This window comes from Pelecanus crispus, chromosome 1 (assembly GCF_030463565.1).
Source record: "Pelecanus crispus isolate bPelCri1 chromosome 1, bPelCri1.pri, whole genome shotgun sequence".
Classification (NCBI taxonomy): Eukaryota; Metazoa; Chordata; class Aves; order Pelecaniformes; family Pelecanidae; genus Pelecanus; species Pelecanus crispus.
The window spans coordinates 4536746-4563537 of NC_134643.1; the positions used below are offsets into that span (position 1 = coordinate 4536746).

At 41.0% G+C, this 26792-nt stretch overlaps 1 protein-coding gene across 4 annotated transcripts; it reads left to right on the forward strand.

Moving 5' to 3' along the window:
* Window positions 1–7543: 7543 nt before the first annotated feature.
* RBM17 (RNA binding motif protein 17) lies at window positions 7544–22492 on the forward strand. 4 transcript variants are annotated; one of them, XM_075713754.1, is made up of 12 exons: window positions 7544–7582; window positions 9300–9440; window positions 10955–11071; window positions 12004–12170; window positions 14065–14162; window positions 15136–15192; window positions 17089–17230; window positions 19190–19341; window positions 20149–20225; window positions 20589–20687; window positions 21012–21084; window positions 21239–22492. In XM_075713754.1, the coding sequence occupies exons 2-12, from the start codon at window positions 9318–9320 to the stop codon at window positions 21340–21342; spliced, it is 1209 nt and encodes a 402-aa protein (XP_075569869.1). In that variant the 5' UTR covers window positions 7544–7582; window positions 9300–9317; the 3' UTR covers window positions 21343–22492. The 4 variants fall into 4 exon arrangements, with proteins under 4 accessions (XP_075569869.1, XP_075569885.1, XP_075569894.1 ...); XM_075713770.1 differs by having other exon boundaries at window positions 20152–20225; XM_075713779.1 differs by having other exon boundaries at window positions 14068–14162.
* Window positions 22493–26792: the final 4300 nt, after the last annotated feature.

Genomic DNA, 26792 nt, shown 5'->3' on the forward strand with positions numbered 1-26792 from the left:
ACGTCCTTCCCTTGGTCTCACCTCTCTGGAGAATTATAGCAAGTAGCAAACCCATAGAAATAATCACAGACTCATAGAATAGTTCAGATTGGAAAGGAATGGTCCAACCTGCTGCTTAACATAAGGTTGGTTATGAGATCCCAACTGGCTTTATTCAGCTGGGTCTTGAAAACCTCCAAGGATGGAGACTGCACAAACCTGTTACTATCCATGAGCATCTTATGTGCTATTAACACCAAATAATCTTGGTTATGCTGAGAGTGCCGTGATGGCCATCTACAGGAGCTCAGAGTATTCTCTCTGAACCTTAAGTTCTTGGATTCAGCTGTTTTGGACTGAAAACGGTTGTTCACAAGAATTTGATATAAATCTGCAGCTAGCGGAAGGGTAACCTTACCTATCTGTAAATCATCAGTACAGATGTATTTCCAGAGCGATGTCATATCGCTCAGTAACAACCCACAGTTCTTAGAATTTAATCTCAAATCCAGAATTGTATTTCAGTTCAAAAACGTACCTGTAAATTTGGAGGGAGCTTTCATTCGATGTTTCAACTGATGTTGGAAATTGCTGTTTGAGACTCCTTCTGGTTTTGAGCACTCAACTTGAGATATTTCATTTGGAGAGAATAAATGCCCAGAATCCTTCAAGCGGTATCAAGTTGGGCTCTCAAAACTATAAGAAATACATTAGTGTCACTATTAAACCTGCAGTAGATTGAAGCAATATTTCAGGATGGAAAATTGAAGGGGCTAAATGATTCTAAAAGGGAATCAGCATTTTTGCATAGTAAAAGGTTCAGTGAATTTAACCAGTGGCCTTTCCTGGCATAAAATCTTCAAACCTGGAGACAAGTTTAATAGCAAGGGTTCTCCACTGTAGTACTTATCATCACTTAATCTTTAAAAAGGAGTGGAAGCTATTGAAATTTTTGAAAAAAAATAATGGTTCAGCCAAAGTTTGGCTCTGAGATAAGAGAAAACTAAAAGAAAGATGGTAATGCTAGAGAGAAAGCTTTCACTGCAGGCACGCACAGTAATGGTTAGGAAGGCAGGCAAGCCAGCTTGTAAAGATGATTTTCTCCTTTTCTTCCAAATCCTCCCTTGCTGTTTGCCTTGGCTTCCAAAATCTTTCTCAAAGCTATTAGTTTTAAAGCTGATGACCAATGCAATGTAGGTTTAGCTCTTCCCTCCCCCTTCATTTTCATAAAATCATAGAACCATAGAACATCTCAAGTTGGAAGGGACCCATAAGGATCATTGAGTCCAACTCCCAGCAAACACAAATCTCCTGAAATCTCTCCAATTTTATTGATGCCACAGACAGTGGGATTTGAAGCATGTAAAAAACCTACATCTTTAGCACAAAGAGACTCTTTATGGCTAATGCAGGAGGATCTGAATAACTTCCTATCCAAACCCTTCCTCTAGCAGAGCAGCACAACCATTTTTTTTCTCTCAGTGACGGCAGACGTCCCATCTGTACCAAGTCTAGTCATGTGTAATATTTTCACTGTTACATTTTCAACATGTTTTCTCAGTTCTTCAGACAAGCTTGAGACAGTAACGGTAGGACAAAACGGTCATTTCCTCATTTATAGCATTTTTCCCCATCACTGTCCAAACAAAAACACTCCACTGTGCAATGTCAACAGCAACGAAGATTTCTTTAGTTGTGATCAAAAATATTGAAATGTGTGTGTTGGAAACTTCATTTGTGATGAAATATTTCTGTTCTGAGACACTTCTTACTCATTTTCATTATGGAACTCTCGTGGTTTAACCCGGCAGGCAGCTAAACACCACACAGCCATTCGTTCACTCTGCCCCAGTGGGGTGGGGGGAGAATCGGAAAAAGGTAAAACTTGTGGGTTGAGATAAAGGCAGTTTAATAGGACAGAAAAGGAAGGGAAAATAATAATAATGATAAAAGAATACACAAAGCAAGTGATGCACAATGCAATTGCTCACCACCCGCTGACTGATGCCCAGCCAGTCCCCGAGCAGTGGCCGCACCCCCCGGGCCACTCCCCCCAGATTTTTATTCAGCATGTCGTAATACAGTAGGGAATATCCCTTTGGCCCGTTTGGGTCAGCTGTCCTGGCTGTGTCCCCTCCCAGCTTCTTGTGCACCTCCAGCCTCTTCGCTGGCAGGGCAGTACGAGAAGCTGAAAAGTCCCTGACTTAGTGTAAGCACTTCTCAGCAACAACTAAACCATCACTGTGTTATCAACATTATTCTCATCCTAAATGCAAAACACAGTGCTATACCAGCTACTACGAAGAAAATTAACTCTATCCCAGCTGAAACCAGGACAGGAACTCAGCCAAAATATGAAACTAGGTAAAAAGCTGAAGTAAGTAAAAACTAGGTGAAAAAAAGCCACAATTTTCTGGGGGTTTGGGTCGTTCTATGTACAGCAAAATTACACTGTTTTCTTCATTGCTTTCATAGAGGCATTTTCGGCTGTTCCTTCAGCAGAAGAAAGAATATTTCAAATACCTTTCTAACTATTCTCAATTCTTTCAGGTTGTTATGCCTTCAAGTTGTTTTTTATCATGCCAGCAAACCTAAGCCAATCTTCCCAAGCCAGGATAAATTTTCTTCTGGCCATGTGTCCCATGAAGGACACTCTTCATGTCTTGTTTTGCCACGTGGGCAATGCCAAAGGTCATTAGGAAGATGGCAGTGATAATCAAGCAGCAATTTTCTGTGGGGGAAAAAAAAAAAAAAAAAAAGAGCATTAAAAAAAGCCCGGAAAGGTTTGAAGGTGCTGCCAAGGCCACCACAAAAAATGTGGTGTGCAGCAGGGTCAGTTCTCCGCGTGGGACCTCCACCGTTGGCTGGAAACCATCACCATCTGATGGGATTTAACCACCTTTTTAACCTGACTGACACTTCTCCGAGCAGCCCTGATGTTTTGCTTTTGTACCACGCTGTGGTCCCCACCGTTTCCCATCTGCGTGGGTGGGAACCGCTCTGCTCTCCTGATCCCCAGTAGTTTTGGGCGGGTTTCCTGCAACCACGATTGCCACGCCAACGATCTCCAGTTAGGTTGCGACACACTGCCCTCTAATGCCATTTTGGCATATTAGCAACCCTCATCCTCAGCAAAGATCTGTAATACGTACTAGAAATTACTCAAATCCGGCAAAAAGTGCTATCAAAACTCAAGGAAAATTATATGAAATGAGGCATTTAAAGGCTGCTTTTTTTCTCCAGCATTGCTTCGTTTTACACCTTCTTAGAGATCACCATCAGGGAGAAAAATGAGAACTCCCTATTTACCTTTTCTATACCATTTTGGATGCTAGATGCTTTCAGGGTTCCCTTCAGCTGTCTCTTTTCAGTCAACACATCTGATTTCTTTAAGGTTTTGCATTGCATTGCTGCTTCTTGGAGGGGATGAGATGCCCAGGAGTGCAGATGGCCACTCAAAGGTGCATGTGCATGTTGGATTTATGAGTACGTTTTCTCCTTTTTTTTTTTTTTTTTTTAAATTTTAATGCTTCCTAGCAGCCTGTTTGCTTTCTTGACTCCTTCAGAGCACTGACTAGGCATTTCTAGAAAATTATCCACAATGAATGCAGCATCTCTTTCCTTAATGGAAGCAGCTGATTTAGAGCCTGCCGCTGTGTGTGTTTTGTTAGTGCTATTTTCTCTTGCGTGCATTGCTTTGCATTCATTAACACTGGGTCCCATCTGCCATCTCATCACCCAGCCAGCATTATGCCATCCTTCTGCAACTTTTTGCTTTCAGTTTTTGGCTGATTACTCTGAATAATTTGGGATCCACAGCAAATTTTATCACCTTGGCTGTTCACCTTTTCCAGGTTGCTTGTCGGTATGATGAGGTGTCCCAACCAAGGCTGGTGGCACTTCTCACAATGTGAAAATCAAGAGTTTATTCACAGTCTTTTGGTCTTGCCTGTAACCCCATCTCCATAATCCCCCTCCTCTCCTCTCCCAGGACTTCAGGAGACCCAGCTGCGTCAAAACTCATCTCAAACTGTTGAGAAACTTGCTAAGTTGGGAGAAAGAGCTGCAAGAAAAGGTATAGGGTGGAGCCAGGTGAGAAAAGAAAGGTAGGTGCAGAGGTAGGACTGCTGAGACAGTGATCATTAATGGGATTCAAGAAGAAAAACACCAACATGGAAAGGTTTAAAATCCTAAAGGAAAGAATATAGCTGGAAGATCAGACTTCAGCATCATCAAGGGTCTGTTGGAGGGTGCAGAGCTGGCCAATGCTTCCCCACCTTTGCAGATATAGCTGAAAAAGAGATTTCAGCCACAGTCATTATCTGCCTCCAAGATGTGTAGTGCTGGGGATGACCCCGCAAATGTCTCCTCCGTTTCCAGTCTGTCTGGGACCTCTAGACTTGGCAGCTGGGTGGTTTTTTTCTACCTGCCTGCAGCCTTCCTGAATTTAGTAAAATGGATTTTATTGGCTTCTTTGCTCCTATACAGGTGTATACAAGTATATTGTGGTTATTATTACAAACAGTGACAGAAAAATTTTGATCCACGCCTAATGCCCTTTCCAGACTTTACCAAGAGCTGCTTCTTTTCTTGTGAATTATCTGATTCATTGCTTTAATAGGTCACTATTTATGAGTCTAATAATTTAGCCTTTGCCCTCCCTGTTGTAACTTGTTCCTAGGAGGAACTGAAATCTCCCATTACTACTGTGTTTTCTACCTTTGCAGACTCTAATCTCTTTTTAGTTTTTCCCAATGACTGTCATACTGTGATATTGCTCTGCAACATTTCAAACCACAGTGACTTCTCTCTGTACCTTTTGATGCAATGAACTATTTGATTCCTTCCTTTAACATAGGATACCAGTTCTTTTCTCAGTGGGATTCTGTCACGGTAAAATTAGTATGCAAGTGTCCTGCTGATTTTCTTTCTTCCACAAAGTTACAGATGTGTGCATTATATCAATCCTTCCTTTATAAATGCAGGCATTGCTAGGGCAAGAAACCAAAGGAAGACACTTGGGACACCCTCCATAAATAAAGTGAAGACAATTTCTTCTTATATTCAAGAAGCTTTCACTGTTGTTATGAAAATAGACACATCTGTAAATGCACTGCCTAGAAAGATTGCCCTAGTAGAAAGCAGCATAAGTAGGAGGGGAAGAACCTAGTGTAGTCCAGAACTTGAAATCAGATCTTTTTTAAGTAGTAGCTTTACTTATTAGTACGATTTTTTCAGCTAACCATGGGGAAATAAACTGCATAGCAGAACAGTCGAAAGCAATGCTGGAGATAAGGACTTTCTGATTAATATAGAGATAGTACTTGTAGTATTTTGAGGTTGAATTGACAATGCTATCTGCTTTGGGGTTGGAGGTTGTGCTTTGCTTTGCAGACAGCGTTGCACGTTTACTGGCACTGCTTTATCGTGTGGTGTAAGTGGCCCTAATTCTTAGAAATCTCAACTCATCCGATTTGACACGCTTGGAACGAGCTGGAGATACACCTGCCCATTATAAGTGAAAAAGAGAAAGAAATCCATTTTTGCCACTGTCAAAAAGAAGACTCGAATAATTAGTGCAAGATTTTGGGGTGAGCTACCTGGAAAGGATGGGAAATGCTGGTGGTTGGGTAAAATCCAGGCTCAGACAGATATGGAATTTTAGGGATTGTTTTGGAAAACAAAAAATATTTCTACGGCTAGATGAGCAGGGAAATTAACCAATCCAGCCCACTTCAGGCCCAAATGACTTAATGTGATACATACTTCTAATAGCCAAAAACTTTGCAATAACACAATTACCCGGTGACCTCAGTATTAGTGGGAGTGATGGCACAGTGAAATGGTAACAAACACGCCTGAATAATTGATGGGGATGTTTGAAATACACTTGATGTGAAATGACTACAAGTTTGCTTTCTTCCTAACTTTTTCACTACAGCTGTATTGTCAAACTCAGAAGAGTCTCATATTATTGTCTCAATTTTTTCCCTCAAAATTTAAGCTGTACTTGGTAAGTAATTGGAAATGCTGAATGCCCAAGGAGACAAGCTGCCAGATTACTCATTCAATAAGCTACCACAGATTCCTTAAGGAGTTAGAAATACAGTATAGAGAATTGTAATTTAACACACAGGGAAAATACAGTGTTGGGCATAAATACAGTTCTGCCCTCTGCCGATCGAATTCCTAAATCTGCTTGAAACTCCAGTATAGCTCCAACTAAATACGGGTCAGTGGCAGCTCATCATATTGCAAGGAAGTATCTCTATGCTCAACTCTGTTTCCCAAAAACCTCACAATTCAGCTATAAAGACTATTTCTTCGCTCCTCAGCAGCAACACAGGCTTTTAAACCTGAAAAGCCCTGATGGCTCTTAACAACCTTTCAAATTCTGAGTGCAGAACTAACGTGGGGTTTGTTATTGCTGTTGCCACTGGGGTTTGAACTGGCTGTCTTTATGTGAGATATATGGAGCACAGTATTTGCTGTTTGGCATTAAACTATCCTGCCAAAATAAATTTTACTTTGTGTTTATTGTTGTTTGTCTCTATTTCCATGGTTTCGTGCACCTTTAAAAGGGTTACTGCAGGGATCATTACAGAGACCTGCTGAACACCACATGCAGTCAGATGAATGACTCCCAGCTCATCCAGCTCAACCGGCAGCTCCTCCAGAGCGGGTCTGTGATCCACCACCACTGCACAGGACTCAAAACTCCGGGATTATCCCGATTGTGGGGGACCCCAGACCCTGTCAGCATCGTGGTCTCACCCCATTGCAGGACCCCCAAGGCACATCAGGGACTGGATTCCCAGCGTCAGGAGGGAAACAAAGCTCACTCGGAGTGCCGATTATGCTGGATATGCACTGTGAAAACCAAAAGGAATTAGGGTTTCTTTGGGACCGAGGAAGCCGGCAGCCCAAACTTCACACCTGTGATGAAAACCCTTGTGTGCAGTTTGCTGTCATCTTCCTGCTCTCACAGAATCCATCCCCATAGCCCACTTTGCTGCATCCTGCCCTGTCCTGCCTGCCAAAACAACGTGCTAGGAAGTCCAAGGTGTAGGACATCCGAGGTGCAGGACGTCCGAGGTGCAGGAGGCCTCAGGTGCAGGAAGCCTGAGGTGCAGGAAGCCTGAGGTGCAGGAGGCCTCAGGTGCAGGAGGCCTCAGGTGCAGGAGGCCTCAGGTGCTGACAGGGCAGGGCCCGGCCCCGCTGCACCAGGCGGGTAAAAGGGAGCTCAGCTGTGGGTCTGGCACCTTATTTAGGGCTCCAAGTGCAGGGGACGGTCAGGAATCCGAGCGGTTCCTCCGTTCCCTCCTCTCCGCAGCTGCCGGCGAGGGGGGCGGGACGCGGGGGCCCCTGCCCAGTACCGCACTGGTGCGCGCTGGGCGGAGCGGGCGGAGGGGGGAGAAGGCAGAAGGGCTGCCGCGCCTTCCGCCCGCCGCCAGGGGGCGGTACAATGGCGGGCGGCGCTGCCTCGGCGCCCATTGGCCGAGCGGGGCGGGCGGGCGGCAGTGCGCAGGCGCGGGCGCCGTGCGCGGCGAGCCTTCCCGGCGGCCTCAGCGGCCGGCTCATGGCGGCGGCGGCGCGGTGACGGGTGAGCGGCGGGCGGCGGGCCCCGGCCGGCCGCGCCTGCCCGGGGAGGCCGTCCCGGGCTCCGGGGGGGTGTGGGGAGGCAGGGCGGAGCGGGCGGCGGGCGGCTGTCCCCTCTCGGAGGGGTCTAGGGCGGTGTGGAGTGGAGCGGGGGGGGCCGGGGCCCCCTCAGCCCCCGCTGCGCCGCCCATCTGCGTCCCAGGCCTCGGCCCCCTCAGTCCGCGCGGGGGACGGAAATAAGGGCCCGCTCTTTCTGTTGGTGGGGGTACAGCCCCTCTGCTTTGCTCCCTTGTGCCAAGCCGGCTGCGGTGCCCCCCCTCCCCTCCAGGCGCTGAGGCACGAAGTCCCTTTCCCGCGATGGCAGCACCCTCCCTGTATCCATAGGCGTAGCACAACGTACCCGAAGTGCATCGTATCTGCCCCAAAATAGCTGCACTCCTGCTGTGTAAACTTCACTCCCCCGTGGCAGGTGGGAGTTGTTGTAGTGCCTTGACCTCATCCTGTTCCTATGTGCGTTATAATGTTCCCCTATATGTTTCATTCCCTGTACCCACATGTGTAATAATCTCCAATGAATGCAACTTCTTCCATTTTCTTGCTGTCAGCTCTGTTCTGTGGGGCCCTGGTTATTCATACTCCACTGCAGGTTTAAATTGTTGGTTTTTTTAAAAATTTTTCCTGGGCTTGCCACCTTTTGGAGTTGTAATATAGTTGCTGTCTGCTGCATCTGAGACTTTTTCCATAGCTTTAAATGTGTATAAGTTTTATTTATAGCAACAGTCATGTCCTGTATGGTGGGCAGGTTCCCTCAAATACATGTATCTGTCAAATCTGTGGGATCAAGGTCTTGCTGATGGGTCTAGAAGCTTTCCCTGCAGACCATTAAACAGTCATGTTTGATCCTGCAGTAAATTAAGAAGTTAAAGTTTTTGGGTGGAGACAGTGTAATCCAGGCCTGTCAGAGACTAAATAATGAGCTTACAGGTTGTCCCACAGGTGATAGACCTCTCCCTACACTCAAATTTTCTCTTCTTCCGTTCATGTCAGGTGCAGTATCAGACAGACTGGTACATTACGTGTCATGTTATTGATGTTGTTACCTAGCTAATTTTATATATATGCGTGTGTGTGCATATATATGTTCTATGTATTTGAGAGGCCTTTAAGTGTTGTGGAAATAGTTGCTTAATAATATCCTGGCAAGTATATTTAGTATAAGAAAGATATTCCTTTACAGTAATGGAAAAAAATAGTGAAATTTAAGATGATGATTGGAATGTTGATATATTTGTGTGGCTAGTTTTTAAGGTCAGCAGAGACAATAATTCCTTTGTGTTTGATTTGGAAGTCTTGAGGCTTGTGTGATACTTACTGTTGAATTTCTTTGTGAACCTCAAAATACCAGTGTAGACTACAGCGTAACTTCTTCAGAGCCTGAAATGATTGATGTCTAATGCTCCAAATGTAATTTTAGGTAGTTTCCAACACCTGTTAACATTTGAACAGTATTCATTACCTTTCAAACAGTTATTTTTAAACAGCGTTATTGTAGTCATGTGTATCTGCTACTAACCAGAAAAATGTTATTGCTATGAATTTTCTCTGGCTTTGAAAAAAAGATATATAAAATACAGTGTATAAACATAGCCAAACTAGTAGCAAATAAGTCCTGGACATAGGTTTGTTATATGTCATCTGGATTTTTTTCTTTGGTCTTTTAGTTTTAAATTGAAGAGAAAATGTCACTTTACGATGACTTGGGAGTTGAGACCAGTGATTCTAAAACAGAAGGCTGGTCCAAAAATTTCAAACTACTACAGTCTCAATTGCAGGTGAAGAAAGCAGCTCTTACACAAGCAAAGGTATGGTCCCTTTGTATTTTTGCTTTCTATTATTCAAACTTCTTTTGTGTTCAGAGCACTGAGGAAAGTTTGTGGCCTTAGAATACCCATTTGGCATATATTTGCTAGGATTTGTCTCTGAGTTTGTAGCGAGGAGCCTAGCAAAATCGAGGAGGGAAAAGGCAAGATGTATGTTTCTTGAAATCTGTTAGAGGAAGTCTTGCAAAATGAAAATTGAATGAAGAACTGATGTGTGTGCTGCAAGCCTCAGATCTTTGAACTAGCAGAGCCAAAAAGCTGATGTTAAAATCTAACTTTAAAGATAATGAGATTAAGCTGCTTTTTTTTTAGGTAAGTAAGAGTCATTCTGCGATTAACAGTTGGCAGTACCAGTTGTTGGTCATTCTTGGCATTTTGCATCAGTTGTTATTTACATGTTTGCATAATTTTGTGCTTGGTATTCAAAAGGCTTTTGGTGCTAAAGTGCAAATCGTTGTGCATTAGAAATTTTTGCAGAAAGTATTTCCAGTGTACATGAAAGGGAGTGCAAACTAATTCCTTGAGCTTGAACTGTGACAGAGCCGTTTTCTTTTTGTCGCTACAGTATTTCACCATTTTTCTTTAAGCAGTATTGGTATTTTGGTTCAGGCAGGACATGTGTTCTTTGTAGTGTGTAGGTTCTAAAGTAAGAAATTAATTAATTAAAGAAGAAGTGGTAGCATAGATACTGAATACTTAAGCAGGCACAGCATTTTTTCACTGGAATTACTCCTGATTTATGCTGCTAAAATTGAGGGCAGGATTTAGTTGATAATTGGAACAACGTGCATGGATGAAATCTAAATGGCTACTATATTAGATATATTCTTTGTCTATGTAACTGATATGCAGTGTATGCATAGATTAATAGAAGAATAGAATAGGATTCGAAAATTCAGAGTTCAGAATAGATTAATAAGTTTTATCACATGATAAAATATGAAGAACAGTAGATCTTTGGAATAAGTCAGAGCCACTTAAAAAAAAACCAGTCTGAAGAGATCATCTGAATTTTTAATGTGTGTTTCTGGTCCTAGTCCAAACCTAGGACTATTCACCTACCACTGTGTGTTCTAGTGCACACACAAGCAAAGTCTAATCTCACTTGCTTAAGAAACGGAAGGTATCCACTGGTTTCGCCAAAGCCTTCTTTGAAATGTTGGCATCAGATCTGTGTTTATGTAGTGGCTCTTTAACCATAGTTGGCAAGCATCCGTCTCGGAACTGAGTGGCCTTTGCCACTGCTAAAATAATGCATAAACTAAGTTATCCATGTCAAGGTTCATTAGAAATGTTGAGAATTACTGTACGCTGATAATCTGAAAAGAAATTATGTATTGAGCTTTGCACAGTGAAGCATTTGAGACAGTAGTTTTCATCCTTTTTAAAAAAAAAAAATTGGAGATACCAGCTGCAAGTATATAAAGAAAGCTGCTTTTTAGAAAACTATTTTGTTATCTTTTTTAGACATTTTGTGTTTTGGTGATTTTTTTCAGAGTCAGAGAACAAAACAAACAACAGTCCTTGCTCCAGTGATTGACCTGAAACGAGGTAGCTCTTCTGATGACAGACAGATTGTGGACACACCACCTCATGTAGCAGCTGGGTTAAAGGTAAGACCAAGGCAGCTAAAAAGTCCATCTGTTTAACAAATGTTTTGAAATTGGAATTCTTTGACTGCAGTCTGTATTTTTATTTTTTCATCACCTTTCCTAGTGGTCAAAGAAGTGATCATTTTCTGAAATTGATTTCCTCTGCTCAGAGGTTCTTTAATTAATGAATGTTTCAACTTTATACAGACTTCCATGTGATACAACATGGAATTACCAAGGTTAATGTGCAGTTAAAATAAAACAGTGTTCATAGCATATTTCTCCTGGACAGCTTCAAAGTACTTTGCAAGATAGCAGTTTGGTCAGGTAAATAATGAATATAATTATAATTGCACCAGTGTTGGAACTGGACCTGTATAACAATCAACTTAAAAGGTTAGGTGGCTTTTCATTTATTTTTAAAATGGATTTCTTGTGGTAGGGAATCAAAAGAAGTTTTCTCCCTGAAACTTTTTCAAAGGTGATGGTTCTGAAATAGTTCTTTCAGATGAGAGAAGAACAGTATGTGCACCTCTGTCGGTGTTTTATTAATAGCAGATGATGAAAAAGACTGATGAGATTGTGTGGGAGGACCCCTTGCAGATGGTTGTAACAGCAAGATACCATAATACTTCTAATAATGAATTAATGGGTTTTGAAAAATTCTTGTCTGCATTGATTTGCTGCTGCTTTGTTTTTGGCAGGGGGAGTGGGCGGCGGTAATTCTTTCTTCGTGGGAAAAATTTGAGATAGTGTGAGACTGGGTGAAATGTTAGTTTTAAGTAAAGCAAAGACTTCTTCTAGTACCAGTGGGATTAGGATATTACCTGCCATTAGAAGGCAGGAATTGAGTTTTGTGTTGTTGAGAGTGAGAAGGAAATGTTAAATTCTTGGTTTGCAACTGGATGTTGTTTTCAGATCTCAGCTGAAAAAAATCCTTTTTCTTTTTTAAGGATCCTGTACCCAGTGGTTTTTCTGCGGGAGATGTGTTGATTCCTTTGGCAGATGAGTATGATCCCATGTTTCCGAATGACTATGAAAAAGTGGTAAAACGTCAGAGAGAGGAACGGCAGAGGCAGCGTGAGCTGGAGAGGCAAAAGGAGATTGAAGAAAGAGAGAAGTAAGGCTTTTGTTTGAACTCATGACATATTGACAATTATATAAAGAGACACATCAATTTGTTTAGTTTTATCGCTCTAAACAGTTTCAGGGAAAGTCTTCAAGGTTTTGTGAAGAATACTCTATGCTTGTAGAAACAAGCGCAATGTTTTAATTAATATATTTTAATGCTCTTGCTAAAATCACCTAACACTCTAAAAATTAGAGGATTTATCATGTTTACAGCCTCTTTGGCTGGAAGATGTATCAAGTGTTTCTACATTTACTTTATTTCAGTAGTAGCAGCAGTGTTAGGGTACTTCATGCATCATTATCAGACTTTGACCTTGCAGGTGTTTTAGAGTATTTGTTGTCAGTATAACCTGACTACAGAAATACCTTTCAACACTCAATGATAAACCATCCTTTCTGCTTTTAAATACTACAAACTAATACATGAATGTGTTCAGTTTTAAAGATGTAGCTAGCACAGCCTTTGAGAGGCATAGTTGCATTTTCTTTTTTAGTATTCTGCATTCAGTTTAAGTTTATTGTGTATTTAATTACTCTTTTATCTCTAGACAAATGAAAATACTACCTTAATGCCCTTTCCCTGGAAGGGAAATCTCTCTCATCATATTAAAGAAGTTGAATGCAGATTCAGTGTCCCATTGCAATAGGTGGTAAAACATCTGCCAGTCAGGCAGTAAGATTATATTTGCTTATTTTAAGTGAAATTAATAAGCCAGCTTCATGACGGTATGAATCATCTAATTTCTATGGAATTACAAGAGGGATATTCTTTTGCCCTGGTTAGATTGTGGAAATCAGTATTGTAGTCATTTGTAGTCTCTGTCTTCTCTTGGTTATGTCTTCATTGTTCTGGTGGTGGAGGAATGCCTGAGGCTCTTTCATACTAACATGCAAGATCTCAAATCTGCGCTGTCATTTCCACAGCTTCAGCATTGATTGCTATTTAGTCATGCTTGCACTTGTTGTATGCGGGCCAAGAGGCTAGTCTTAATGAATAACATTAGAGAGAGGAAGTGAAAAGTACGTAACACAGTCTGCTGTAAAACTGGGGAAGCAATCTCAGCCAAACCTGCATCGGATGTATGCTTTGTGATGATCTGGGTGTTTGAACAGTGTATATTTATTTTAAATTCAGTGTAGAGATTCAGAAATTTTGTCTGGTTCCATAGTAGTGCTGGCTTTAGCATCCTGTAGCACAGTTTTGATGGCTGTGCTGGGAATGAGTTCTGATTTATGCCCCAAGCTGTGCTCTTAACTTTTTAGGAAAAATACTTTCCCTTTGTCTAAAGTATTAAAACGAGTAATTTCGTGATCACAATAAATAACAGTCAAAGTGCAAACAATTCTTGGATTCTCAGCTAAATGTTAAAAGTTTTAATAGATTTGCTTAAATCTTATTTTAGTTGCCAAGCTAGCTTCTCAATAATCTGATTATTTAAGCGTGATGACTTTTTTTAATTGACTGAGTAAGTGATAATACTCTGTGTAGCCTGTGATGTTGAATTTGAAAGGGATTCTGTTCAAAGCAGGGTGATTGATTAATGTCTCTGCCTTCCTATCGATTCCATCCAATACCTCTTCCACTGTAGTTGGTTTGGACTAGATTTGTTCAAATGATTCCTCATTTCCATACATTCTCCTTGGCTGACTTGTGAGTGGAAAATGATCTTGCTTTGGATCATCTTATATTTTAGAAAAAGTACTCCATGAGGATAAAAGCAAAGAAACAAAACTTAAAGGTGTTTACTTACACCTTCATGGAAAACATTATAAAATGCCAATTAGAGCGTAGCAGTATAATTCACACTGCAAAGGTGATACCACAAATTAAAGCAAAGAGTTAACATTGATGGTTTCTTATACTAACTTACTGTGTCTCCTAGAAGACGTAAAGACAGACATGAAGCCAGTGGGTTTTCAAGAAGACCAGATCCAGATTCTGATGAAGATGAAGATTATGAAAGGGAGAGACGAAAAAGAAGTAAGGGAGCTGTTTATTGGTTTTATGGGAAGAGAGAAGAGGGGGGGCGGGATTCACAATCCTGTTCCTGTGTCATGGATTCTGTATTTCTCTTTTCTTGGCTGAGAAGTATACTGTTATTTCTGAGCCTTTAGAATAAACATAGCATTTTATTACATCATAACTGTTGTAATGCAGAAGAATTCTTTCTGTGGAGGGAGATTGCAGCTAAATTATTTGTGGAAAGACCTCTTTTTACATTAGTTTGCAGATACCTGTTTTAAGTTTCTGTGTGGTGTAGGTTCCAGGAAAGGGGTGAGGCGTGAGGTAAAATCAAGCTGTGAGAGTAACTGTTGAGTTTTCACTATAAAAGCTTACCATTCCTGCATTTGTTATTTGAATGCCCTTAGAACTAGTTAGCAAAATGTGGATCTGGGTGATGAGATAGGTCTTTGCACAAACAAAATTAAACATTGTTCTCTTTCACAGCAAAGTTGCAGTAAATAATTCAGGTCTGGTTTTATTTTAGAAAAGAAAATTTCAGATGTGACATTTAAAATATTTGCCTTGGAAGTTTGAGACTGCATTAATATATTGCTTGTTTAAATATGGAAGGGGCTTTGTACTTTACTCTTATGAAAGTGTAGTTAATCCTGAACACACTTTTTCATTTGGTTTAATTGAGCAGTTTTAGAACTGAAGATTGTTTCATGCAGTCTTTAATTTTGAAATCTTATGAAACATGTTTATGATAGACACCATATGTAGTACATCCCTGCAGTTTGATGTTGCCTCCCTAGATGTGCTTTTCATTCATTTCTAGTTCACCACTGTTGAAACATTTCAGACTGCTCTCTTGCTACTTTTCTGTTGAGAGTGATGTATGTTAAGAATTGGCTGGTAAGGAGCCAGCAGCTGTATTAAGATTCAGTGAAGCTATTCCAAGCAGCAGAACCTAATCATATGAATGTGTTGTCTTCCCTTTTGCTCATAGGTATGGGAGGAGCCGCCATTGCACCACCCACTTCTCTTGTTGAGAAGGACAAAGAACGTAAGCACACCAAAATCCTGTTCTCTAAAACCTCGCAGTGGTATTTATTTCTCACTCATCCTTCTATTCAGTTAAGCCGTCCTGCCGCTCTTCCCATATGATTCTGTGTGGCAGAAGAACTTGCACTAGTTCTTTGTTGATGGGGGGCAGCTGTGGGGAACCTGCGATACTACTGTGCTTTGCATTTCTGTTCTAAAGGATTCTTCCTGTATTGCTAGAGAAGTGGTTTGGCAAGCTGGTCTGTTATAACCATGTTCAGTTACTCATTTCTGATGTGAAAGAAGAAATGTTGCAGACGGATTTCTCTGGGTAGACTAGAAACCTCCACAGCATGGAGAGGGAATTTTTCCATTACCCTTTGCTTTAGGCAGTACTTCATGAATAACTTCTCTGAAGGGATTTTGCACTGCAGACAGAATTTTGTAGGTTTTTGAGGGATACAGTGTCTGCTAGAGATGTGTGTGCCCTAGGGTTTCCCTCAATGAAGATAGCTTGAAGATTGGAGTTGTCCACTAGATGGCATAACCTTGCTATGAGAACAAAACTGTTCCCTTTTTTGCATGTCTAATTGTCTTAAATTTTTAAATGAAAATAATGAACAGTATGTTGTGTATGTTAAAAATAGTAAGAAAAAAGAATCTTAAACACACAAACTTTCCTTTGGGAGTCCTAATTTTATTTATGAGAAGATTCAAATTAAAAAAAAAAAATGAAGCTTGGCAGAGTAAGTGAATGATATAATAGTGAAAATATTTGAAGTGTGTAAACATTAAAAACAGAAAGAGATTGTTTTGAGTAAATAATTAAGAGCAATTGAGTGGTGTCAAGGAAAAGTAAATATAGGCTGGAAATGGTAGGAATATCCTGAGGGGGAGAGCTTTCAAAATGTGACATGATCTCACAAGGAAACCTTTGTATGGCTTGTTACTTGATGCTCAAAGCTAGGCTGGAAAAACCTGAGAAAATATTGCTGTAGCAGAAGTCCCATAGTCCAGTCCATCTGCTGCTTAAATAGGGAGCTTTTTCCTCATATGACATTCTCAAACTTCACGTCTGACATTTTATTTGGTAAGATACTAGTTCAGAAGAAAATAATCTAATATGAAGTCAGTCTAAAAGTCCATAACTACAGTCAAAAGTCTGTTCTGCCTATTTACTTTAGTGTTCTGTAGGCTTTTTTTTTTTACATTTTGCCATTTGATTTGTCAGTCGAAGGTAGTTTAATAATATAATCAGTTTGATTGAAATATCGAGAGAGAGAGAGAGAGATCCATTCCCCAGGAAAGTTGCATTTCAGAAATTGTCAGTGAGATCTCTTAAGATTGTGTAAAATCTTTGCTTCAAGTTGCATTCATTCTTTTTAATAGACTGATTACTCTTTTGTGTAAACGTACAGTGTACTTTTCTTTACAGTCCTCAGGCCCCAGGCTGTGTGCATTGATCCATTTTTGTCATAATTCTGTTCCTGATGAATAGGGCTTTTAAGTTTGCTTGCCCTCTGTCTGGATAAACTCATTGTAGTGCAGGTGGCCTCTTAATGTTTCTTTTCTCCATTTGATAAGAGCTTAATAAATACATTATAGACCTGTGGATGTAAACTCGCTCTATATCTAGTGAGGAAAATCCAGAATAACTCAACTCAAAACTTGTTTCCAAGAGAGAGATGTAAGGGAATGTTAAACCAGCACGTGCAAAGTAAACACTTTTCTGGTTTGGACTTGTGTGGAAGACTGTGTTTTGTAGTTTGTTAGTATTAAAGCAGAATAAAGTACAACTTGCAGATGAAGAGCTGTCTGTAAATGAGTTAGATTGAAGGCATAGCACTCTAGTGTTCATAACAAGTAGGTAATTCATGCAAAGTATTTTAGTGAAGAAGCAAATGTCTCTTTTCTTCAGCTGTAGCATCATTTCCATTTGAAGAGGAGTCAAGACCTCGGGCACCATCTTCCAAAGCAGCTATTCCTCCTCCAGTGTATGATGAGCCAGAAAGACCTCGTTCCCCCACGGGACCTAGCAACTCTTTCCTTGCTAACATGGGGTAAATGATTGACTTTGTGCACATTTTGTGGAAAAAGGCATTAGAAGGTGGTGGAAACCAAAAGTTAAAATAGTTTGTCAGTAGAGAAGAACACAACCCATTGCATGTATGTGGTTAGTCTGAGCGCATGTAGTCTTAACTGGCAGGATACAGAAAAAGCAGTGGATTTACTCAATTGAGAGAAATGCATTTGAGGTGGTTGCATGCAAGGCTGTGCTTTTAAGCGGCTTCTGAAGCCACATTCCAGTATAAAGTGTTTATGGCTTGTGCAAGCCAAGCTAATGTAGTATACAGGAAAACACAGATGGTGTGTTAGTTCCTCTAGGTTTCTTTTCCAGCTTTGTCTTAAATTTGCTACGTACCAGTGCGCAAGTCATTTCAGCTCTGCTTTGTTTGTTCAAAAATTCAAAGCATATTTGCTTGAATGTAGCAGCTGTGGCTGCAAATATGTCCATTTTTCTGCCTCGGATTAGCATTGCATGTAATGCTTATTACTACTGTGGCAACAAAATATAGTAAAATTTATAGTTAAAAACAGCTTAGAGAGCTCATTTGAAAGGTGTAGTGGTTAGCTACGGTCCTCTTATCAGTCACATCGGGTGTTGTGGAAATGCTGACTCAGTGTAGTCAAAACTGTATCCAGGACAAACGCAGACATGAAAGTGTAGTTTATTACTTTATTACACTGCATTTCCATTATGGAGACAATTTTTCATGCATTTTTTTGATAGAAATGTGGGTTGCTTGGTTTTTTTGTTTTATGTTGTCCAGAAAAAGGATAGCCAAAGTCAGTATGGTTTATGGGTTGTTACCTCCTCTAGTTAGCAGTACACTGGGGCCTTCACTTCATTGAAGGAAGTGCTAAAAATACAACCTAACCGGCCTTACTTTGACCACACAATTGGCTAGTGTTTATTCTGTGACTTAGTGTTTTAACCTTCCAGCATTACGTAGTCAGACTTTTTGGCCTTTTTTTAATGCGTCTTTGTATGTTTCATATAGCATGCTTAGAAAATAGTCGTGTAGTCACCGATCCTGCATTTTCTGTGTAATCTTTATGCGTATTGGTACAATGGGGGTGACTGAGCTTAGAATATTTACTGTGGTGTAGACTACTATACCATGGCATATCTTTTGTGTCTTGGCATATCTAGCTGTGGTCTCCAAAGAAATGTCAACACATGTAGATATATTTTGATTCTATCTATTAATTTAGTGGGAATTTCAAAACCTGTCAGTGGGGGTGCTTTTTGTAAGGTACTTACAAAAAAAAAAAAAAGGTGTATTTAAGTAGATTGGGGACTTCATTGCCTCAATAAGTTCCTGAAAATTCAGAAAGATGAGACAAGTTGAAATTAATACTGAGGATATCCAGATTTGTTATAGGAAGGGCTAGCCAAAGCAGTGTACTCTGGAGCTTGTGCCAGAATTGAACTAGTAGATAGTGGAATGTGAGAAGTAGATACTCAAAATCTGCCTTTTCTCTCCAGCTTTTGATACCAGCCACTGACAATGACAAAAAACTGGACTAAATAGACCTTGGTCTTATCCGTTTCGTGATTTGCTGTCAGCAACCTGATCTAGTGAAAGATGTCCCTGCCCATGACAGAGGGTTTGACTAGCTGATCTTTAAATTTCTTCCAACCCAGACCATTCTATAGAGTGTAGGATGCTGACTTGCAGTGCTAATGGAAGTTGGGTTGTATTTGTAAAAGTATGAACAATTTTATTTAGTCAACTTCTCTGACAGCTCTTCTATTTGCAATTCAGGGGTAACTCTTTTCATCTTCATAGGGTGCTGTGAAATTGCTAGGTTGTAAAGTCATTTAGAAGCTCTCGAGTTTTCAGTCTTTGTGTAGTGAGATTTTAGGACGTAGAGTATTTGAGCACTCAGGAGAAATGCAGTGTTAATGTTTTGTGTAAGAAACCTTTACTAACTGATGCTTTTTCTCTTTGCAGAGGGACAGTAGCTCATAAAATCATGCAGAAGTATGGTTTCAGAGAGGGCCAGGGGCTGGGAAAGCATGAACAGGGACTGAGCACAGCACTGTCAGTAGAGAAAACAAGCAAGAGGGGTGGCAAGATCATTGTTGGCGATTCTGCAGAGAAAGGTAATTTTGTCCTGCACCAATAAGTTTGTGAAACATGGTCAGGGAAAAATAATAGTTCAGGCTCAGTAGAAGCTCCTGCATTTTTTGCTTACCATCCGTCCCTGCAGAAAATAGAGTTGGAAGAATGAGTCAAGTTCCTTCTTGTGGAAACTTATTGCTCTTTTCTTTTTTTAAAGTGGTCCTCTATTAATTATTTTAGCTTGCCCTCCCCTTCCCCATCAATTGTCCTCCTTTAGTGTTTGGAAGCCTCTTCTCTTCAAGGGGTGATCCTGCTCTGCTTCTGCTGACTTTCTCCCTATCATGTACTTTTTTAATTGGTTTAGTGGTGGACTTGGTAATGTTAGGTTAATGCTTGGACTGGATGATCTTTAAGATCTTTTCCAACCTAAACGATTCTATGATTCTATGATATTGCACTCATTTCCCTGCTGTTGCCTGACCTAGAGACAACATCTAGGCTTACTGGAACAGCACCTCTGCCTGAGCACAAGTGTTTGAAGTCAGGAGATCTGATTTTTAGTTCTTAAGGGCTCTGAATACAATTCTGAATGTATGAATTATTTCCCTCAAAGGAATAGTATGTTGTCAGTGCTCTAGCTTGATTCACATTCTATAGCAGTGATTTTTTTGCTTATTGTCCTTACAAATAGCTATGAGTTCTGAATGCCTCACCAATATGAAACTACATTTTGTGGCTTTTATTCCATTGTTTGATAACAGTAAGATTCTGATAAAAGCTCTCCCATATAAGGCTTAAATGAGCTTTAATCTTAAATTGTTCCATGATTCACTGTTCTATCTTCATAGCAGAAACAGGCAAGAAAGCGGATTCTAACCCCTTGACTGAGATACTGAAATGCCCAACTAAAGTGGTCTTACTAAGGGTAAGTTGGGAGTAAGGGAACATGTCTTGGTATTTGCAGCGTATGTGACTGGTTGTAACGTTTAAAACTGTGTTCCTGTTACAATGACTCTGCACAGTTCAAATGGTTCTGGCCTGCACCTACATGGTGCTTTGTGTGGTGGAGAAAATACGTGTCTTTCAGAGATACAAGTTGCAGCTGTAAATCGGTGCTGCTTTAGATTATACAGCTACCTTGCCTTAGTACTAGGGAACTGTCTCCTCCTGTGGCTCTTGACTGGTAAATGGAAGCTTAAAGAAGTATTCATGGTCACGGTTGTGTGCATCCGTCTGTGTAATTGTCCATGCAGACTACATCCAGTGAGTTGGGTTTATTCTCTTTCAGAACATGGTAGGTGCTGGGGAGGTGGATGAAGATCTAGAAGTTGAAACTAAGGAAGAATGCGAAAAATATGGCAAGGTTGGGAAATGTGTCATCTTTGAGGTAAGAGATAATCTCTCTTTGGCTGCTCTGAAAGTGAGCTCGGCACTTGGCCCTCACGACTGGCTTGTTACTGCTTTAGAGAAGGGGCATAGATTAGAAGATCGCACACGGTCATTTGCTGTGTTGTGATTCTGTATTTTCCATATCTGTGAGATACAAACTTTTAATGTCAGAAACTGGGCAAAAATCTCTGGGTATTGTGCTTTTGGAACCTTTTTATTGTGTTCTCTTCACTACTTTTGCGAAGAACAGCAATTTAAAACAGTATTTTTGTTACTGTTCTAATTATTTCTGGGGTTTGGGGGGGGGTTTGTTTTGTTTCAGATTCCTGGTGCCCCTGATGATGAAGCTGTAAGAATATTTTTAGAGTTTGAAAGGGTTGAATCTGCCATCAAAGGTAGGATACTAAATGTGTCCTATGAACACACAGGAGTTAACAGGAGTTAACTTCTGTAGAGAGATTAGAGTCTCCCCGATTAGACTGTTTAACTAAAGAAGTGTTTATTTTATTGAATTTCTGCTTGCTGACCTGTTCTTGGTTTCCATTCTAGCTGTTGTGGATCTAAATGGAAGATACTTTGGAGGCAGAGTTGTGAAGGCTTGTTTCTACAACTTGGACAAGTTCAGAGTACTGGATCTGGCAGAGCAAGTTTGATTTTAAAAATCTAGCTCGAGGTGTCACTGTTTTGGCAATCATGTTTTCAGCGGTAGGCTGGGAATAAAGAAGAGAAAAGTAGCTTTCCTAGCAAACTGGAAACAAGCCTCATTGAATGGATTTTTCGCATTCGTTGTGACTTACATTTTTTGTAATATAAAGCCCTTTGAAAGTAAGATTCACGTCTGTGTTTTTGAATTGCACAATTCTGCTTATTGCTCTGGGGATCTTGGTTTTTTTTTTTTTTGAGCTTTCAGATGACTTTGTTCTTTTGAAAACCCACTGCTGAGGAGATGCTTTGTCTGTGCTCCTGCTTTCCTTGTTCTGGTGCTTCATCATGGAGTCCCTGTGCTGCATCCACAATAAGTGGGAAGCTTTGGAAAAGGACTGTGTGCTATCATGCTTCTCTTCCCTGATGGTATCTCTGAGTTACAGCCTTGCTCTCCTAAGTCCTGTAAGTCCTCCGTCTGCACACCAGAGTGATTTGGGGTCATTGGACAGTTGGCAGCTAGTTTGCTCTCTCCTGACTCCAGGACAGTACTTTCTATGCCAGAATGGAGACTTAAGTAACGAGGAATGAGTCTGTCTGTCTTCCCAAATCCAAAGAAAATACACGTTTAACCCAGGGGAAGGAAGGAGGAAGGAAGTTAAAATGCTTAGCCATTTGAATCGGAATGAGTGGGCTGTTAGCAGGAGCTCTGTGCTGTCAGGCAGTCTTTGCTAGAAATAGCCAGGGTTAACTGATTACAAGTCGTTGTTGAAATCCTATAGGTAGGACTGAGGGACGCTCATTCTTGTATCTGGCCAGCTATCAGATTCTCACTTCCTCTAACATCACACATAGCTAACTAACTTTTTGTTTAATTGATTCAAACCTGGCATTTGCTCTCTGTATGTATTTCTATATTTGAGGTCAAATAACATCAGGGTTAGGCTTTTTATTTTTTGGAGGAGTGCCAGTGGAAGTTTTCAAAGTAGGAGGCAATGGAAGAAAATTCTTGTATGAAAATCTGAAGAGTTGACAAACTAAACTACTAAACACTACAACTTTTTTTTTTTATCTGATGTAAATAATACATAGCACTCTGCTCCTGACTTTGCTTTTTGTTTGGGAACAGCATGCAACAAAGAGTTGGCAAGAGGTGGCTATGCAATGGTGGCAGTTGTCTCTGCTCCATTGCACCTAGAATTGTGCAGATATTAAAATGGAAGTGAGCTCTGAGGGCATTTTAGCTGTTTGAAAGCTGATGCTGGATGTCTTTTTCCTGTTATACACATGTATTGGGGGGAGGGGGTATAGACCTGTAGTTGATCAATGCTGTGAATACCTCCAGTTATTGCCCTTTTATTAAGTTTTGGCTGCAGATCTATATGACACACCCTTGGTCTTGTGTTTTGCTTATTTTGTCTGCTTGTGCTCCACCAACCTCTGTACAAACATTTGCTTGTAAAACAGAAAACGATTTTTAAAAAAAACTTGTATTTTACCTACTGTGTGTTGGCTTCCTTACTGTCCTCTTCTGTTGCACAAGGCCTTCCCACAGAGTCAGTCACTTCTACACCATGTGTGCTGCTGTTGGCAATAGTTGTAATCCACTGTTAGAAAACCTCACTGCAGCAGAGGTGAAGAACCAGCCTGACTAATGCTAAAATCACAGCACTTGGGGCAATAACAGAATCCAGGTTCTGTTATTGGCTCTGCTGTTAGTTTTCTGTTTCACCTTGAGCAACACTTTAAGGCCTTTGCTACTACGTAGTAAAATGAAGAAACTAGCCTAATATGAATTAGCATAGATATGCTTATAAGAGTCAAATAATTTGAGTGGCAGGCTGTAGAAAGTTAAGCACTGATAACAGACTTAGTATGACCTGAACTTAGCTTGAAATATGACTTGGCTTTAAGCAACATGATTTATTTATGGCTCTTATTTCAGCAAATACTTCTGTTCCGAGTGACTAGCTGTAAGCATTTCCTGAGGTATACAGACTATTTTTTGTGTCTTCTAATCAGCTGTACTGCTGTTTTCTCTGTAATACCAGCTTCTGAGCTTCCAGTTTGATGAGTTGGAGGTCTTCCATTTGCTGAAAACTGCTTTACTGGCAAGTTTTTAACCATTTCGGTCTAAAAATTCTTACTGTGGTTGAAGACTTATGGGTAAAGTATACCCCTGGAAATGTCAGGGAGAGGACTTGTTCATTTAGTCTTTTGTGTAGGAGATTCATGCTATAAATAAAGTATTTTTCTGTACCATGGGGTCACTAAGACAGCATAAGCATACCTCCTTCTAAAGTGGTAGCAGATCTATGTTGCCTTTAGTTTCATCTCTTTGTGGGTACTCGCTTTGGTGGGTGCTGTGCAAACATGTGACATTGGAGCCTGGTTTGTAAGCAGTTATCCTTCAGGTGCTGCCACAGTAAATGCAAACACATACACAGATGTGGAAACCTGAAAAGGGTCAGATGTGCTGGCTGAGGTCCTTAGAGCTTACTTGTCACAGGTGATATAGCTAGGAGGAAGCATTTTTTTGCAAATGCATGTTCTTCCACTTAGCTTTTGTTGATGTGTTGGCTCAGACTTTCTCAGGTATGGCTGTATCTTGCATGCCTTTAAAAATTTGGTTCTGAATTTACTTCTTCCTGCCTCCTCTGGAATCTTGTTACTGACTTCTATTTCTAGTAGTTTCTCAAATTACTTTTTATTTAACACCTCCAGCTCTTCCTGCTTACACATACATTTTTTTTTTTTCCTTCCATGATTCATCTGCGCCCTCTCAAAAGGCTCAGCAGCACTTAATTTGGAGTTCTTCGCTGCAGCTACAAAGTTTTACTTGTTTGTCTTTGCACACTTGAAGTTGTGCACCCACCTTTTTCTGTAAGGTACATGCTTGTAACTGTGGTCTGAAGCAATAATATTTTTGTTTCTCTTTGTGTGGTGCCTTAAAAGGTTATGATTTTACAGAAAATGAAGGGGATGGTGGCCTACTACAATGCATTTGCTTTATTGGCAGTACAGTATTGGTTATACCACTTCAGATGAAGTGTTTGGTATTCTTCAGGCCTGATTTCCTAAACTTAAGCTTTAATTCCATGTTTTAAGTACCTGTGTAAATAATCTGATTCTCTAATGTGCTGAATAACTGACTCTCGTCTCAGGCTAAGTATGAGCTGTTTGTTACTTCTGGGAATCTAGATTAGATGCCTGCTTAAGAGAGATTTGACAGTGTCCTGAAGCTAACAGCAAGCTGAGAGGGGCGTGTAGGACGTGTCAGCCCGGAGCTGAACGTGGTGTCCCTAGTGCATTATCTACCCTGAAGTAGTAAGAACAGGGATTTGCATAGTGGCATAACCGTTTGCTGCCTTGTTCTCTTCCTAGTTCTTAATGCTGGCTGCTATTTTAACAGCAGGAGAGTATTGACTCGATGCTTTCGTAGTTGTTACTACTCCAAGGTTTCGTTCTGAGTGGTAACAGCTATTCAGAGCCCATCGTTATGTACGTAGATTATGATTGTATTTTCTTATGTGCGCTGTTCTGCGACTAGTCTGTGTTGAATTTCAGCTGTCAGTTTATCACTTGCCTCCTCGGTGTCAGACTAAAGAAATCTGATGAGATGGAGCTCACAGGAACATTTTTAACATTACCGTTGTCAAAATTTAAGCTTGCCTTGCCAATATTATATGAAAGGTTGCCCCAAAGAACTTGCTGTCTGAATAGCCATACAAAGAGGGAGGGAGGCAGGTACAAAAAGTGCCTTGCCTGAGGTCATGCAGAAGGTTGATTGGAGAGTTGGGATTACACCCTACTGCCCTGTACTTGCAACTGTGCAATCAAAACCCACATTCCTTTGTGGAGTTGCTTTTTATTTTAACACAGAAAATGGTAAGTGCTTTTAGCCTTGAACTTTGTTCTGAAGCGAATTCAGCTGAGGAGGAGGAGGAGGTGTAATTTGTGTGCTGCAGTCTGTGTAACCACTTGCCTTCTGAGGTGCTTATCTGAAATCAGGCTCCTGTGGTAGGTTTGTTTGAGTGTGTCAGGGTATTTTACCCTTCTGTGCAGGGGCAAATGTGCATTGTAACCCCACATAGTTTTCATAAAGACAGAAGGAAAAATATAGAAGGCTTCGAAGAGGTTCTTCCACCTCTTAAATCTTTCTTGCTCTGCAAGCAAAAGTCTAATGAGGGAGTGCTTTCTGTCTTTACAGCACTTGGTGCAAGAGGCCCCAAGCAAGACTCGGATTCATCCCATATTAAATTAAATTAAATCCCATGTTCGTGCCTAGGGTTGTTGCTCTCCACGTGCAGGACTTGGCACTTCTCATTGAGCTTCGTGATGTTCCTGCCAGCCTGTTTCTCCATCCTGTTGAGGTCCCTCTGGGTGGCAGCATGACCCTCTGGAGTATCAGCCACTCCTCTGAGGTTGGTGTCATCTGCAAACTTGCTGAGGGTATGCTCTGCCCCATCATCCAGATCAGTAATGAAGATGTTAAACAGGACTAGACCCAGTATAAACCCCCGGAGTACACCACCAGTTACTGGCCTCCAACTAGACTTCATGCCACTGATCACCACCCTCTGGGTCCAGCCATTCCACCATTTTTCAGTCTGCCTCTGTGTCTGCTCATCCAGCCCGTACTTCAACAGCTTCTTCAGGAGGAGGTTCTTATGGGAGACAATGTTTGAAAGCCTGACTGAAGTCCGGGTAGATGATATCCGCTGCTCTCCCACTGTCTACCAGGCCAGTCATTTCATCATAGAAGGTTATCAAGTTGGTCAAGCACAACTTCCCCTTGGTGAATCCATGCTGACTACTACTGAGGATTTTCTTGTCCTTCATGAAAACAGTCTCCAGGATTAGCTGCTCCAGAATCTTAGAAATAAATGAAAACTCTCTAAAAACTGGAAAAGAGCAAGAGCATCCATCTGCTCACAGGTGCATCTAACATGGATAATATGTTCCTGAACAGCTACAAGACTGTAAACCTACTCCTTTCCGCAATAAAGCAAGAGACACTTGTGATGGTGGAAAATTTTGTGTTGCTTAGAAGCGCCTTCTGTACCAGTAAGTGCAGTACTGTGTGGTAATGATGGACTCCTTAGGAGAAATCATGCCTTTAGGTGATGAGGCAGTTGTCCTTAAAAGAGGAATAGGGATTGATTGTGTTAGCAGTCTGTTAATTTGCTGTCAGCTGAGCAATGAGAGTGTACAGCCTGTCTGCAGCTGGAGGGTTTATTTGCTGTTTTGAAAACTCCTGTGCTTTTTCATGTGCTGTTTGGATTTTTAAACCTTACATTTGCATTCCTATATGGAAGGAGACCCTTCAAGAGAGACAGGCACTGTGGTGCGTTGTCGCACCACCGCTTCTAGAACCACCCACTGGCCAGACTCCAGCTACTTCTTGGTGGCAGTCAGCGCCTGAGTTGAGGCTTCACCCCTGTGCCAGAGGAAAGAATTG